Source organism: Ornithodoros turicata, unplaced genomic scaffold, assembly GCF_037126465.1.
Source record: "Ornithodoros turicata isolate Travis unplaced genomic scaffold, ASM3712646v1 Chromosome49, whole genome shotgun sequence".
Classification (NCBI taxonomy): Eukaryota; Metazoa; Arthropoda; class Arachnida; order Ixodida; family Argasidae; genus Ornithodoros; species Ornithodoros turicata.
The window spans coordinates 430,939-447,388 of record NW_026999379.1 but is presented as its reverse complement, the minus strand read 5'-3'; the positions used below and the strand labels follow the sequence as shown (position 1 = coordinate 447,388).

The 16,450-nt window shown below is 43.2% G+C and overlaps 1 protein-coding gene across 4 annotated transcripts in view; it reads left to right on the top strand.

The window, feature by feature from the left end:
- LOC135374244 (venom metalloproteinase antarease TserMP_A-like) overlaps nucleotides 1-16,450 on the top strand; it is a 155,959-nt gene that overhangs the window by 134,860 nt on the left and 4,649 nt on the right. For all 4 annotated transcript variants that reach the window (XM_064607245.1, XM_064607244.1, XM_064607243.1 and 1 more), the window contains exon 13: nucleotides 8,050-8,166. In XM_064607245.1, the coding sequence (XP_064463315.1) occupies nucleotides 8,050-8,166 (117 nt within the window). The remainder of the gene's footprint in view (nucleotides 1-8,049; nucleotides 8,167-16,450) is intronic.

The following is a 16,450-nucleotide window of genomic DNA, read 5'->3' as shown; positions in this document are numbered from 1 at the left end:
GTGCTGTGTCTCGATGGATCGCCAAGCTCAGGAGACCGAGGACGACGGAATTGCAGATACGGTTTGCAGTTTGCTTCATTTTCTTCGGTTCCTTTCTTTTGCTTCGTCTTTCCCCATTTGCTTCTGTTCTTTGGCTCCTCCTTTTTCTTCCTATTTTTGCGTTTCGGGGTTCGTGTTACCGTTTAACCAAAGGAATTACCGTAAGGCGTTTCGAAAGGGGCTATACTGACGCATTTCAAAGGAATCGATGGATGGATCACCCTAAAGTTTTTTTCATGATTTGCGCCACTCTAAGTAACGATCCAGAGGCGTCATTTGATAGACGTGGTTCACGCACGTTGCTCGGTCAGTGGTGATGGAACCTTTGAGGACAGGAGAAGGAACAAACCACAGACAACGCATGTGTAAGGCGAACTGAAAATCTTTAAGTCGGACTCACCTCTTAAGAAAGTTTATGGGGAACTTTTGTTGGCGGGGATGTCGTAAACCACGCTAAATTTCTACACAAAACAGGTACAAGCATGTCCCTCTCGAGTTTTTGCTACGGAATGACACATTCTTGAATGCCTGAAGCGAACCACTCATTTTTGGCGAAATAAAGTTTGTCAGATTTCGAATACATGGTAGTCTATTGGAGATGCAGCAAAACCGCTGGGCACGGCACGGACGGCTGCGGTATCTCGGCCAAAATATGTCATTCCCCACAGTAACAATATAAGAACTGATTTCAATCAACAAATTCGACAAACTTACACTAGTTTCCAGATCCCTGCGCATAAAAATAGTGGTTTGGTAGTGCAAGTATTCTCTGCAGTGTGGCGCCATCGCTGTTTTCTCTCGGTCCAAAAGGCACTCTTCCAGTTAGCTTTTCCCCTCTATTCTGTATTTCATTTCCCAATGGCGGATGTGGAGGCAGCGCGTGACCGTACGCACGGTTTGGGCTGTGCGTGTGCGCCTTAGAGCTGTTGTTTGGCATGCTGGCTCAGCTCGGAGGCCGCTTGTAGCTGCATCATGATTTGGTGGAAAGCTCGTTCTTCCGCGTCAGCGACTGGCGTCCACATTTTTGCTGTGGTTTAGGAAACTGGTTCAGCCAGGTGTTCTGCGCGAATGTCTCAAAATGAAAGCACCGGCAGCTCCTTCTTTTATTTTTTTAATCACGACTGTAAAGGAGTCGAAAATACACAAATATATTTCGGTGTTGTTTTGTTTTGTCAAGCTTGTTTGAGCTGCCAGTGGTCGGCACGGTACTTCAGGTGTACAAAGTGGAAGAGAAATGCACAAGGGAAGTACTGAGCAGAGCACAGCCAGTTTGCGCATTCAATACGTCCGCATCGAGCGGCATCGGAAGTTCTTCGCGGTAGTGGCGAAGGGGGGGGGGGGAGGGCACCTAACCTAACCTTACGAGCAGGTGAACAATACGGTGTATGGTTCTGTTGAAATCAGGCAGCCGTTTGAAAAACTAGACAGTGGTGGGCTCTATTTGAATCTTCATGTTCCTAGGCGTTGGAGGCTCGTGTTGTATTCGTGTGTGTTCATTTGATTCAGCCTCAGAACAGTTGCTTTCGGTTATGATTCTGTGTTGAGAACTGCGCCAAATGGAAAGATGGGAGCCATCCGTGCGCTTATTAGAAATGGCTCGTCCAAGAAATGCGATGACAGTGGAGGTTATATCCGGCAGATGGGGAAGGCCACCTCGCGTTCTTCATTACTATGAGGGGAAAGAAATCGTTTCAGAGTAGCACGTACTGAGATTTTTGTTGGTGGTCTTATTAAGAGCGGTAAAAAAGATTTATATACAATTCGTGAGTTTTAGCACACGGGAAGGTGCTTACGGGGGGATTTAAGCTCAATTCTGGCAACGATGTCCCCTAGGGTTCTCCGATATTCCACATCATTTTTTATATGAAACCATATCGTGTGTGATGAACAAGTTCACCAGTCTTTGAATCCGATGTGCAGCGGTCATGAAAGTAAAGAATGATACTCCCCCGCGTGAACAACAGCGCGTCTCCAAATAGCGCTCTCCCTGCCCTTTGAGGGCACCTCAGTCGCCCTGTTTAGAACTGTCACTCTGTACTCTTTTCTTATATATTCAACGTACAACAGACCGTTACCGTATTCAAATAATTATTAAAACTTGCGTTTACTGCGTAACTTAAATTATCGCAAAAATGCTACCTACTGTGATTTCTCTCAATACTTGTAGTCGGTTTACGAATAAAGTATACATATCGGACATAGCAATTTTGCATCAAAAGGAAGGTTATTTTTGCTCCCTTTGTAGTGTAGTTTATTTGCTTGTTTACGCTACTGAAGAGGTGGAACATGCGTCAGAATAAGTCATGCTTCTTCAAAATTCGCCGTATTCGTAAACCTGTTCTTCAAGGACACCACAACTGATCTAGAAAAAAAAACTGAGCTATGCAGTAACATGTCAATTTTCTAATAGCACCACTTTTACGCAAAAAGGTAGATGGCAAAAAGGTAGATGGCAAAGCATTTAGGCAAAAAATGTAGATCAGCATTCACAAAATGAAAAAACGAGTGGCAGAACCACAGGCAATTCCGCTCCCGCTGCTGCATCGCTGCACGCAACAACACGCGGTGAGCTTTTCGCAACAAAGCCGTCGCATTCTCCATGAGAAAGAAAGGACTTCCAAATTATGTATTTCTTAACAGTTTTTCCGACCCGTTTTGATGTTCGAAGATTTCACGGCAGTCGTACGAGACATTTAGGATGCTTATGTTTAGCCTTTATGGCAGTTTTATAAAAATAAAGAACGACAGCAGGATATATGTCGTTCTTCCAGTTGAGTTCAACGGCAGCGCGGGCATACTCTCGAAGAAAGTCCGCAACTACACGACTGCTAATCACCTAAGCTTCATTCATTACCTTTGCAATCGGGGACTTTTTTAGCACTAGCTTTAGACTTTTTTAGTTGGCACAAAGTTTGCAGAAGGAGCTAAATCACATCCAAATCGAGTCCGGATTTAAATGTATTGGAGTAAATTAAATCACTTTAAATCCGGATTTATTTTCAATACGCCGAATCAAATTCATTTCTAAATCCGGATTTCTCAAGTCCATTGCAAATCCGGAAGAGGAACTAACGCTCTCAACAGCTGTGAAATGGGTTCAGAATCCAGCGCAGTTTTCGAAGCTTGGATTTTGACACAGAATTGCTAATTCCCAACAGTTGCCTAACTGAGAAAAAGACCTCTCTCAAAATTGCTTGGTCCCTGACCAAATACAGCCCACCAACGCTCTGCCCTCAAAGCTCTCTTGACCTTTTCGGATAACATTGGACTTCGATCCTTATTGTGAAGGGGCTCATTATTTCATTGCCCACATCACCACCAGCAATAGGGTAGAGTATCGCCCCTGGCGTTGAAACTCCCCATTCATTCTCTCACGATAAAGTTGTTATAACATACGAGATCAGTGGAGCTCCATGAGCATATGCTGCGTCAAAGAGAAATGCAAACTTTATTGCAGGACGAATATTGCGCTGCGAGAAACACCTTGTATATTACTTCCTTGTCGCTGGTCTTGATACGGTACACCTGCCTCATACATTTATTTCCGTGCGAACGAATGCAAATGACAACGTGAAATAAAGAAGTCGGAGAGCAGCATGGTGATGCAGCACGGCCATAAATTGGTGGGGAGTTCGAAGGATAAAATCTTAGATCTAGAGCTTCTTTTTTCTCACGCAGGAAGGCCGTAAATTGACGTAAACAGCGTGCAAAAACGTCGTTGCAGTGTTCGGGCGGTACAAGGAGAGCATCCTTTTATCCTGATTAGGATATTTAATATAACGAAGTAAACTTGTGTAATACAAGTTTATCCTATGTAGAGTCGCCGAGGTTTCCTCAGTGGCCAATTTTAATATTGAAGTGGTTGTATCTACTCTCTGCATTGCACAGTGATGGGAAGTACTTGAAGTAGAAAGTACTCTAGTACTACTTTAAGTACATTCCTCAGTACGTGTATACATTTCTTAGAGCACATTTCAGTTCATATACGGTGCTTAAGTACTTTCCTTCGGTACCTTCCTTTCAAGTACTCAAGTGCCGAATTGGCAATACAAACGCAAAACATGATCGCAAAGTGATAGTTTTGCTGTTTATATTAATGAGTGAGCTGTAAAATATTAAAGTGTTCTAACCAACAGTTGGGGGAAATACTAGCAAGAAGCTTTCCAAAGATAGAAGTCGAAACATATTTTCCTCAAGTTGTACCACTACCAAGAGTCAAACGTCCAGCGATACCATCCAAATTTGTGATGTACTTGATGAGTACCTTAAGGTATTTTGCGAAGGAATTGGTACTTTACTGTAAGTGCATTTGTACATGGTACTTTGTACTGTACAAACAGGTAACATATACTTGGTACTTGACTTCATGTACAATTTTGAGTTGCTCCGCCCATCACTGGCATTTCATTACACAGTATATAGCATAGGCAGCCAGAGTTGGAGCTATCGTGTGCCACAGTCGCGCAAGCATGCACATCACCCATGGATATGGGCTGAATTTGACAACGAATTTTGTAAATCAAAATCAAAATCGATGAGAAAAAACGTGATTCAAACCAAGCCCAAATCCCAAGCAAAAATGTGATTCAATCCAAATCCTCTTCCTAATAAAGCCAATCAAATCCAAATAAAATCTGCCAGTCTCAGTTGTGGGCTTAAATCAGGATTTAAACCAAATCGGAAATTTCAAATCCACAACACTGATGACTGAGTCCTGAACAAGGATGACTGAGTCCTGACTGGACACTCTATTTGGACGAAGTTTGAGCGTAACGCAATACATTACAGTGCTATGCTCTGGGAAATTCCTGTGGGTTCCCCCGAAAAGTCCGCCATGGATGGCGCCACGGGAACTGTGGGTGCAGACACATTTTTATGGCAAGGTATTAAACGTGACTCCTCCCCTCCTCCTGTATGGAGCTTTGCGTACGGATGTTCGCTTGAGGACCCTCTATTGGCTGCCTGCCGGCGCTTTATATATAGTCTCAGATCATGGTACTACGCAATTGCAAGACGATGAGTGCCTAGTAAACCATAGGACGCACAGGAACCTTGTTATGCCCCCCCCCCCAAAAAAAAAGACAAGAAAAGAAAAGGATGTGCAAGCGGAAGATGGGCGGTTGCAGTGTTGTGCGTCCTCCAGAATCATTAAGTGACCAACTATGGGCTCGTTGTTCGTTCAGTTAAATAGGGCGACTACGTTGCGAGGTGGGTTTGTGTGCTACTTAATCTACTCATGGTGCTGATAAAAAAGTGAAAACGGCCTCTTACTATAAAGAAGAGAACGTGACAGAGCAGAGCAGGAGAGACTTGCAAGGTATACTCCTAGGAGATACAACAACACCTTACCTTGTGGCAGTCCCAGCGACAAAGAAAGATGACTAAACAGATGATAACAAGAGGGCTGAACTCGCTGGCGTGCACGGATAATATGGGGTGTCCCAGCTAAATGTGACCATATTTTTAAAAATATATCTATCACTTTTTCCGAGATGAAATCAATTGCAATATAGCGTATGCTGAAGGGCACTTCCTATAAGCAGACTCCTAAGGCAATGTCTTAATTTACTTTCAATAATTAGCTTTTTAATTATAAAAGCTACGAAGTTGCTCCAATGAGAACATCTGATCTCTTCGTTCACCAGATACCAAACCGTTTTCAGAACAAAAATCCGTTGGATAGATCGTCCGCAAAAATTTGTGAAGGAACACCAATTTTTTCTTTATCTTTTTCATTGCGCATCTTCGAAGAAGCGTCTTCCCTTCACTCCCAATACGAGAGGATGAAAGAGCACAGTGGCGCATCATGCGTCGAAGATTAGCTTTAACTTGCGGAAACAAAACAAAAACAAATGTATCGGGTAACCCTATCGCAAAGCCCTTATCTTGGGCTGCATTTTCTGTTTTCTCATAATCTTCTTTCAGGACGCAAGAGGCGATAGTGTACTCTTTCATCCTCTCGTATTGGGGGTGAAGGAAAGACGCGTCTCTAGGGGTGCCCGATAAATAAAATAAAGAATAGAATGGCGTTCTTTCACGAATTTTTCGCGAACGATCTATCGAACGGATTTTTGTTCTGAAAACGGATTTGGTATCTGGTGACAGAAGAGATCAGATGTTCGCATTGGAACAACTTCGTAGCTTTTATAATTAAAAAGTTAATTATTGAATGTTAATTAAGACATTGCCTTAGGAGTCTGCTAATGCCCTCCTAGGGAGTGTCCTTCAGCATATGCTATATTGCAATTGATTCCATCTCGGGAAAAGTGATACATGTATTTTTAGCAAATATGGTCACATTTAGCTGGGACTCCCCGTATAACGTATTTCAGTAGTGATAAGCCGTTACTATGCTTATAATAATGAATACCAAAAGCACGGCACGGTACCCCTTTAAAATGTACGACACCAACATGCCGGCCACCGGTACTTAAGTGGTAAATGGTAGGCAGCAAATTTTACGTGGTGCACACCATCCGCAATAGCAATAACGAAATCACGGAAAGGGAGTTCGGGTGCCCATTAAAGTGTGCTTTTTTATTGCGTGTTAGCGCCGCGAAGCAACTGTGGCTATGAGCGGCGTAGAGATGGAGTGAGGACAGCAGGAAGAAGTGGGAGACAGGGGGGTTAGTATGCGTCCTGGGCCGACTTCAGGGGGAACTGTGCCGACATTCGTCTGGAAAGTCTTCGGAAAACCCAGGGAAAACCTCAGACAGCACAGCCGGTGGTAGGATTCGAACCCACCACCTCCCAGTCTTTAGCACGACCTTGGTTACCACCAACGAGCTGACGCCCTAGCCCACTCGGCCATGCCGCTGGTTTTAAAGTGTGCTACTCCCCTCTTTGAAAGTATTTCAAAAGTGACAACTAACGGCTTTTAACAGCGCCTCGCTGCGATCGTAGTGAATGAAATATGAAACCCTAAAACACAGCGCAGATCACCCCAATAAAACGCACAATACCAACATGTGGGCCATCAGTACAAAGTGGTAAACGGTAGGCAGGGAATTCTACATGACTCACAGGACCCGCAATAGCAATAACGAAATCATCGTAGGAGAGTTTGGGTGCCCTTTAAAGTCTGCCACTCCAATCTCTGCAAGACTTTCGAAAGTGACAACTAACGAATTTAATCGCGCTTCGCTGCGATTCTAGTGATTAAAATATACAACCATAAAGCACAACATATCACCCCTTTAAAATGGAGAATCCAACATGTGGGCTACCAGAACCAAAGTCGTAAATGGTTGGCAGCAAGTTTTACATGGTTCACAGCAACCGCAATAGCACTAACAAAGTGACGAAAAGGAATACGGGTACGCTTTAAGGTGTGCTATTTTCCTTTGCGCTCATGAGTGAGTTCGTGCAGCTATGCAGCGGACACAACATAAGTCGTCGAATTCAAATTCAAAAGCCATCATCGACTTCAACTTCAGAATCCATCGCCGAGCTCAGAACCCATCATAGGAATTCAACTGCAAACACATGATGGGGTCTTAAGTTGAAGTCGGCGTTATGGGTTTTGAAGATGAATAAGAGGCCGTGATGCAATGGGCTCTGAAAATGAAGTTGAATTATGGGTTATGATGTCATGGTTTGTGGTATGTGATGTGATGTGCTGCGTTGAAATCCGATCGTGATGTGATGTTGAATGAATTTTTAGGGAACCTAGGCATCTGAAAGCCCCTGTGCAGAGCGAGTGAAGTATAAAAGGAAAAAGGAGTCGAGGCTCCTGTCTGAGTTTAGATTTGTACTTCAAATGTGTTACTTGAGTGTGTTACTTACTTTTGTGAAATACTTGCATGAAATGTGTTCAGAGCTCATATTTGTCGTTTCGTTACCTGCATTCGTTAGGAGAGCCTTCCGGTTTTAAAATCTTCAAGATGGGAAAATTTTCCCGACGACCCTACACAGAGGCGAAAATGACTTATGCCTAAGTGTTGAGAAACATACGAAGAACTATAAGATACAAGAATGTCCATAAATGTTCAGTATGTTCTTTTTATACAGACTAGAGAGTTCGACAGATGTTGGATTCCGTGCAAGATGCAGCACGATCATTCGGGATATTATCAGAGAAGGGCGAAAGCAGTCGACGGCACAAATTGCTCATCAACCGGCGACATGGTAGGTGAAACTCTGTTTAATAAGGTGCGAGCTAGACGTAAATTCCTGTCATGGAAGTACGCCGCCATAAAACTGTTCCCTGCGTCTGTGACTCTAAGGTGACGCTCTTACAAGAGACGTCCATTCAATGGCCGTTCATACGTTACTCTGTGCGTGGGTAAATCTTGTGTAGATGCCTGTGTCGCAATTATGCTGCAAACATATACAGTGTAGAGCGCGATTCCAGCGAAGCCGTCGCCACCTGGCGGCGATTGCGGAAAGCTGCGAGAAGAGGTCCGATCACCCCACGCCCGGACAGGGAAGCGGTAGGGCGGTACACGTTTCTCTTGCTTATGGACAGAATGCCGCAAAGAACCTATCGAAATCGAAAAGAGGAATGTTACACTACTAATTTCTTCTCAGCCTGTGGGAATACCCCACGCTTTCTTTTAATAATTTTTTAATCAAGGAGAACAGAACGGAAGCCCCATGTGTGAACCCATCGCACGAGCTTCCTGGTCAACTCTGTCACCCCGATCTTATCTTAATATTAATCTTAGCAATACAGAACCAGGAACCGGAATTTCCTTCTCGTGTTGACATGTATGCCTTTTCAGACCTCAGGCATAGTTAACAATATCACCTTGCTTCCACTATGGAGAGACTATGAGACTATGGACTATCCACTATGGAGGGACTAACTTCCACTATGGGAGAGACAGCTTCTGTTCTTGTGCCGCACACGTATCAACGAATAACTCGCAAAGCTAAAAATACCACACCAAGTTGTATGTGAATACCACGAGCAGTGCAGAAAACGAATACTTCACTTTGCCAAAGCATCTCTTGCATGTTAAATAGTTGCACGTGTATGATGTTGAGTCAAGACAAGGTGTCAGATATACGCATGCGTGCCAATGATTTTCAAAATATGTATTGTTCACGTATGCTTTTGTCATACAGTCATAGAGTTCTGCAAACATCAGGGTCGGAGCCAACGTCGCATAGCACGTTTTGTCATCACCACACAATGTAAACAAACAACAACTTTATTTCGGGATGATGGGTGAGGAGTTTCATCGCCCGGGCGATACTCTACCCCATTGCTGGAGGTGATGCGAGGAATGTAGTGTCACCCTGAGCTCTTGAAAAAGCCCATGTGAACCTTAACTTTGCATTACATTTTTTATGATTACTTGTGTTTCAAAGTTCCGACAAAAGATATCTAATTCCTAGAAACACTACACTTTAAACGGAGCTGCTGTTCCTTTGCAATACTCACATGTAAATATAACGAGATTATCGAAGGAGAAACTCAAACATGTATTTCCTTGCAGACTACTAATCCACATTCCAAAACATATGCTACCTCACTCTTCTCAGCAACTCTGCTCCTCTGTTTGCCTTGTTAGATTCAAAAATGCTTCCCTTGTTCGCTCGACTTCTGACGGTATGTAAACAAACTCCGACTACGGAAACTGCTACTGCACAGCATAAGATGGCCAGCAGACAAAATTGATTCCTTTTTTATGAAACATGCCAATTTGTGGGTATTAGAAACTGAAGCAAATGAACATAATTTGGCCGACGCCGCATTCCCTACGCTGGCTTTGGTCGGACGCCTCCTTTCGTCCGCCATCTTGAAAGTTCGGGGTGCCACCTGTAGTTTGTGAAATCGCGATTACAAACATCGCATAATGTAAAACATAAAGGAAGGACGCATGCTAGCTAATGTAAATGTGATGAGGTGGTATTCGTTTGAGCCTCGGGAGCAACGAGACGATGCCAAATGAAAGGTGGAGACGAGAAAGATGTGACAAGACGGACCTCCATTTGTGTCATCTCGTTCCCGCAGTGTAGCCCGTGCTGGTCAAAATAAAGTCGAGACGCGTGCTTGGTGGCTTTGAGTCCCTATCGTCCGCTTCTTTGCAGCTTCCACTTTGCCGTCGTCCGTTACTCCTCAGACTCGAAGAGATGCTACCTTCGTGACGTTTTAGCGTGCAGCAAGAGCTCCATGGTACGCTGACCACATGTCATGATGTCACCAACAAGAATGCTAATAGTAATTACTAAGGCGAATTGGTCCTGTTGGTACATGTAGATCATTGTAGGCTCATCACCGGAGGAGGCTCCACAAGCAGCACATCAATATTAGTCCAATAGCGGTCCAATATCGCCCCAATGTGACAATTGTAACACTAATATTGGGGCCAAATATGGGGACGCCAGTATTGCTAATGTTCTCTCACTATTGCGCATATTGCTCCAGTATTGACATGCCACTTTTGCCAATGTTCTGCAGTGCTGCCCTATATTACTCCGATATTCCCAGGTTTCAGATTGTGATTCGAGACATAACATGAATGACAATGTCATATCCTCTATCGTCGTCCCTTCTTGGAACAATGCGCTTAATAAAACATGGCTAAAGTGATGTATTAAGGTTGTGGAGTAACATCTTCCGGTAACATAGGCTGTTTCTCTGGTAGAAAAAAGGGCTATTATTACCTGAAATTGTGTTATTTTCTTTTACACTGTTTTACACTGTATTTTTATGTTGCCCATGAACAGCAGTTGCGTATAGGTGCGCACCACAAATTGAAACACAACCAACAACATAACAGAAACTAGTAAAAGTAATAGCGGCACATACAGAACATAGGAGATGCTCAAGTACTGAAATACAGAGTCTGAAATGGTGGGAAGTGAGCAATCACAACACATAAAAGTCAAGTGAAAATCATACGAAAGCATACTAAAATTGCACGCACAAGAGATATTATTAAAATTAGCCATAACACTTGATAAAGCACAGCTATCACAATACCTATCGACATATATAGAACACGACAATATAGAACAGTGTTTTCATAAAGTACACCAACGGCAATTTATCTGATATACTTAGCGGACTTCAAAATTAAGAAATGGAAGACAATATAAATTTTATGGGAGCAAGAAAATATATTTCTCATTACAGGGTCATGAGCCCTTTTACTAAGTATGGTTAACTGCTTGTACATTCCTCTGCATTGTTATTATTTATATCCTACCAAACGACGACAAGAATTTGGAATACATGCGTGCTCTATGAACATGTAAGAGGGATCCCACCCAGAATAGATAAACGTTAGAACTTCAACCGCAAAGTCACAAAATATCTGCTTTGTCTACCTTGTGGTTACCTGTGATGGTAAAGACTACGTGTTACTGACCATTGAAGAGAGTCCATGTGAGCCTCGCGAGTTAACTAAAGTTGGAATGCGAGAAACGTTCGAACTGCGATAGCGATAGTTTAAAGTACCTCGTTAGGTACGAGAAAAGGTTGTTTGGGTATTGCTTGAGCTATGAGGACTCGCGCGAAATACAAACATTTAACAACTGGACCAGCTACAAGAAGCACACTGTGCTCATTGCGGGAAGCAAATGAATGATATTGCTAATCCATGCTTTTATGATAAGCGACAGTTTTTAGTGACTTTCACAAGACAGCGAAAGTAAGTTACCCAGAACTGAAACGTTGAAGAGGCAACTGTCTCAGATGATCGACCTTGTTCTTGGTCGCTGGTGTGAGGTATGCTGTTTTCTGGCAGTCTCAAAGCTTTATCTGTATGGGGCGAACATACGGCATTCCATTCTACATTACCATGGGGGATGACACAATGGCAACTCGCTAGCTTTCTCACTCTGAAACACAATCCAAGTACACTGCTCAATGGTATGCTCTGTAGACTAGATAAATATAAGCGGTAGCACCACTGTGCCGTGAAGGCCACATCGAGGCGCATTCGATGAACTAATGCGGCATCTTGACGAGAGATATGTGCAGGCATGCGGAAAGCGAGCGCTGGGTCAACTCCGCTCAGCATTGCGTGGTGGTGGGGTGGAGGGAATGTCAGCGGTACGTTGGCGGTACGGCGGGGAGTACGGCATTCTCAGAGTTCTCGCACACCACATCTCTCACAAGGTGACACATTGGACGAAGTTGCATATACTTACCAGCCGAATGAAAACCATGAGAATCAAATGCTTGTATGTACGGGCGACTCTCAATTTCGATTGCTGGCGATTGCGAAACCGCGAGCAAGTCAACAAGTCAAGAAGAGCCAAAGCGAAAGCTGGCCGTGACGTCATCGGTTTGAGCGGACGATTGGACGCAAACAAAAAATGTATTTCTCTGTAAATACAGGGTATTTGGCCAAACTATTTTGAAGGTACACTCAGTAGGCACCAACCTTTGTGCCTGTTCGCTTTTGTTGTGATCGCTGACAATGAACATGAAAGAACTGATGTTCTGCGGCTGGAACAACATAGAAGGGACAAACACATACAAAGCCTCAATTTGCCTAAGAAATTAACGATGAAATATGAAAGTCACTGAAAAGGTTAGCCAGCTGTAGGTCTCGAACCCACATCTGGATTGTCGGTCCAGGGCTCTACCAATTGAGCTAAGCTAACATGCCTATTCAGCGACTTCCAGGGTGCGTCATCTGAAGGGACAAACCAGCGATCTTTTTCTTAGTTTATTAGCATATATATGCTAATAAACTAAGAAAAAGACACTCATGTCTGCTACCAGATAATGCTACATACACAGCCGCATTGTCCCTTCGTACAGGACAAGGGCACACGAATTCCTTTAAGCGAGAAAAGAAAAGGCTTAAGACGGAGCGCTCAGGAATAATAGCAGAGTCACCGCACGTCGCTACGCGGCTAACACAAGATAACAACAAGATAATAGCGGCGGGTAAAATTGCAACACTGCTAAACAAGCCCCAACATGCCATGATGACGTCGTAAACCAGGAAAAAAGCACGCGCGCGCACACAGAAGCTCAGGAATGCACAAGGAGAGGTGCTTTCTTGGAATGTCTCCTCCACGCTCACATACCAGGATTTCTGCACAAATACTTATAACTGCATACAGCTTACTCCATCAACATATCGAGCAAAGTGAATACTGACACTCAACAACATATAACAAAAAACAGACGAATTCCATTCTCATGAACTCTCCTCTGCCGAGCGGCTTTCTCCTGCTCTACCTGGATGCTGACTTTTTCCCCTCACCTACATTCTGAGTAAAAGCCGTGAAAGAAGAAACGACCGCGAAAAATTACTCGCATTTGTATCCCAATAGCTGTAACTGCAAGAAACCGTAGCGCACGCTAACGAACTGAGAAAAAGACACCCATTTCTGCCACCAGATAATTCTTGCATAATGCCACATACACAGTCGCATTGCCCTTGCTCAAAGAAAGCACAGGACAGGGATACACAAATTTCCTTAAGTGAACATGGAAAAGGCTTAAGTTGAACAGCTCAGGAATAATCGGAGAATCACCTCTTATCGCTATACGCGGCTACCACAACATGACAGCAACTAGCGAAGGGTAAATATTGCAGCAAGAAAGACACTACTGAACAAGTCCAGACATGCGACATCGCATACAAAATACTGATCATCGGGGAAAAGGCCTAAGCCTGCGGCGGATCATCATAGAGCATACACAACTTTTTTCTATTTTGCGTAAACTAAACGCGGTCTGCTTGGAAAACATCGCAGAAATTTTCTTAGGGAGCAGAGAAATATAGGAATTTCTACTGCGTGCTCAGATACCAGCATTTCTGCTCAAAAACCCATGACTGCAAAATTAAGCACTGCTTACTTCATCACGATATCGAACACCCAACAAATTCAAACAAACAACCCCTCTTCCACTGATATCACACTATTCAGCTTTTACCAGGAGGCTTTCTTCTGCGTAACAGTAGAGAAAATAAGAAAAGAGCAGCGAAAAATTACACGCACTTTTGCTCGCATAGCTATAAGAGAAAAAAATAAAATAACCAGGCACACGCTAATAAACTGTGACAAAGACACCCATTTCTGCTATCAGATAATTATTGCATAATGCTAAATATTCATTTGCATTGTCCCTGCGTGAAGAAAGCACAGAAAAAGGACACACAATTTATGATGGAAGATGAAAGTCACTGAAAAGGTTAGCCAGCTGTAGTTTTATAACTATAAATTAACTATAACTATAAATTTACACAGGGTCGTTTTCAAAAAGAAGTGAGCAGATGAATAGAAAAACGAAATACGAAGCCAATAGTTTCATAACTGAAACGTTGCTGTGTTCACTGATCCTGAATACACGTATATTACACATGCGGATAGGGCGGATGTTTAATGTTATGTGTCACAAAATACAAGTTTAAAATATACTTTGCGGTGTCACTGGTCTTTGTCATAGACAAACTTTTGCCGTGACTTGCAAGCTCTTGATCGATTATCAATCGCGAGAAATAACGTTTTCTGAATAAAACTCTGACATGTGCCAAGTCAGCGCAACTTTTTTTATCTTGTTATTAAATTTACACAGTTCAATTCAATTCAATTCAATTTATTTGCTCGCAAGAGTTCCTCGGGAGGGCGTTACACGGGAGGAGTGGGTCGTTTACACAGGGTCGTTTTGAAAAAGAAGCGAGCAGATAAATAGAAAAACGAAATACGAAGCCAATAGTTTTACAACTGAAACGTTGTTATGTTCCCTGATCCTGAGTAGAAGTATATCACACATCACATGCGAGTACAGCGGATGTTTAATGTTATGTGTCACAAAATAGACTTTCAAAAATATACTTTGCGATGTCGCTGGTGTTTATCATCGACAAACTTTTGCCGTGACTTGCAAGCACTTGATCGATTTTCAGTCGCGAGAAATAATGTTTTCGGAATAGAACTCTGACATGTGCCAAGTCAGCGCAACTTTTTTATTTATTTTGTTTGATTGTTGTTTTCTTTCTGTTTGTTCTTCTTGTCAGAAACAGAAAGGGCATTTTGTATTTTCCCCCAATTTCAACACAAAACACACTACCCTACTACAATGACAATAGGTGGGGAAAAAATCAGAATTTTCTTTGACGCGCAAATTGTCGACCTCGTTAAGTTCACCGTCACGTAATGTACAAACCTGTGGAAAGGAACGATGAGTCTTACCTTCAGTTCCCTCTTCCATGCTTCTGCTGATCGCAGCAGTAAGGTTGAAACGACACAGCTATGTGAAGCAACAGTGAGGAGATAATAAGAAAACACGGGTCACTGAGTGTTTCGTTTCATTTACTCTTCGCCTTATTTTTTTTTTTTACTTTTAGGTAACTTGACGTAGGACTGCCCGGCCGGCAATTTTCCCGAATCGGAAGAATGGTTCTCCGTTTTCTGTTTGCTATTGCCAGGTAGCTAGGCTGTTTTGTGATACTATGGGATCCATCTTCAAGTCGTGCTGTTTCTGCATGTATTAGGTATGGAAGAAACATTGATTCGATTCAAAATTCAAACATATAATTCCGTATTCGATTCGATGCACAGTTGTGCGCCTCGATATCCGAAATATTCTAGTGTTTGTTCGCACAGCCGAAATATATTTGAAAATGTACGATTTGGCCTTAACGCCTTGAAGGGTGTATTGCTGTACATGTCAGTCTTCACCAATGCGGACAGAAGCGGTGCACTTTAGCGTTCTTCACTCTGTCATGCTCGTGACAGTGGGCGGGTCGCTCACAGACTGATTTTGATCCGCATAAGTAGACCCAACTTCGGTTCCCGAGAAAGGGAACATTTTTGTTGAACTTGGCCAAGTTCAAAACTCCTCCCCACTCGACGTCATCTATTGAACTTAGTTCGGCGTTGACGAGTCTAGCACCCCTGGTTGTGCACAACATATAGACATATGCCTAGCAGGACCGTGAGGCACGTCTGTGTCCTGTGCATTGAGAGCATTTCAAGAAACTTTGGCAGAAATCAATAAAAACCTACTTGTCTACGTACCCACCTACGGAACTGGCAGTAGTATTCCTTCTGCCATCTTTCGTTTCCGAACCGTGCCAACTCCCCCAAGTCAATTGCAGCTCCCTCACCGTGTTCGCAGTCCGTGTTAGTGTACTGAAAGCCCCCTTGTCAGTTTCCTTTTTCTCGCCCTTACATATGGCAACAAAACGGCACAATGTTCGTTCTGTTCGAACTTTCACAAAAAAAAGTAAGAAAAAAACATGTAGCTGCACACAGGATAAAGGACGAAACTTATTTTGCTCTGGTACACCTTGAGATCAGCTTAGCCATCGAGAAACTGCAACACAATTTCAGGACCTTATTCTATTCAATGCGAGATAAGGCTGGTCATCTGGTACGGAAGTGGCGTTATTACTCTATATATGTGGCTAGAAAGGAAGGCTGTCACGCCTCCCTTCCAGAATACAGCCCTGGGTAACATGTTGATGCGTGTTCTGTTGCAGCTCCTAAT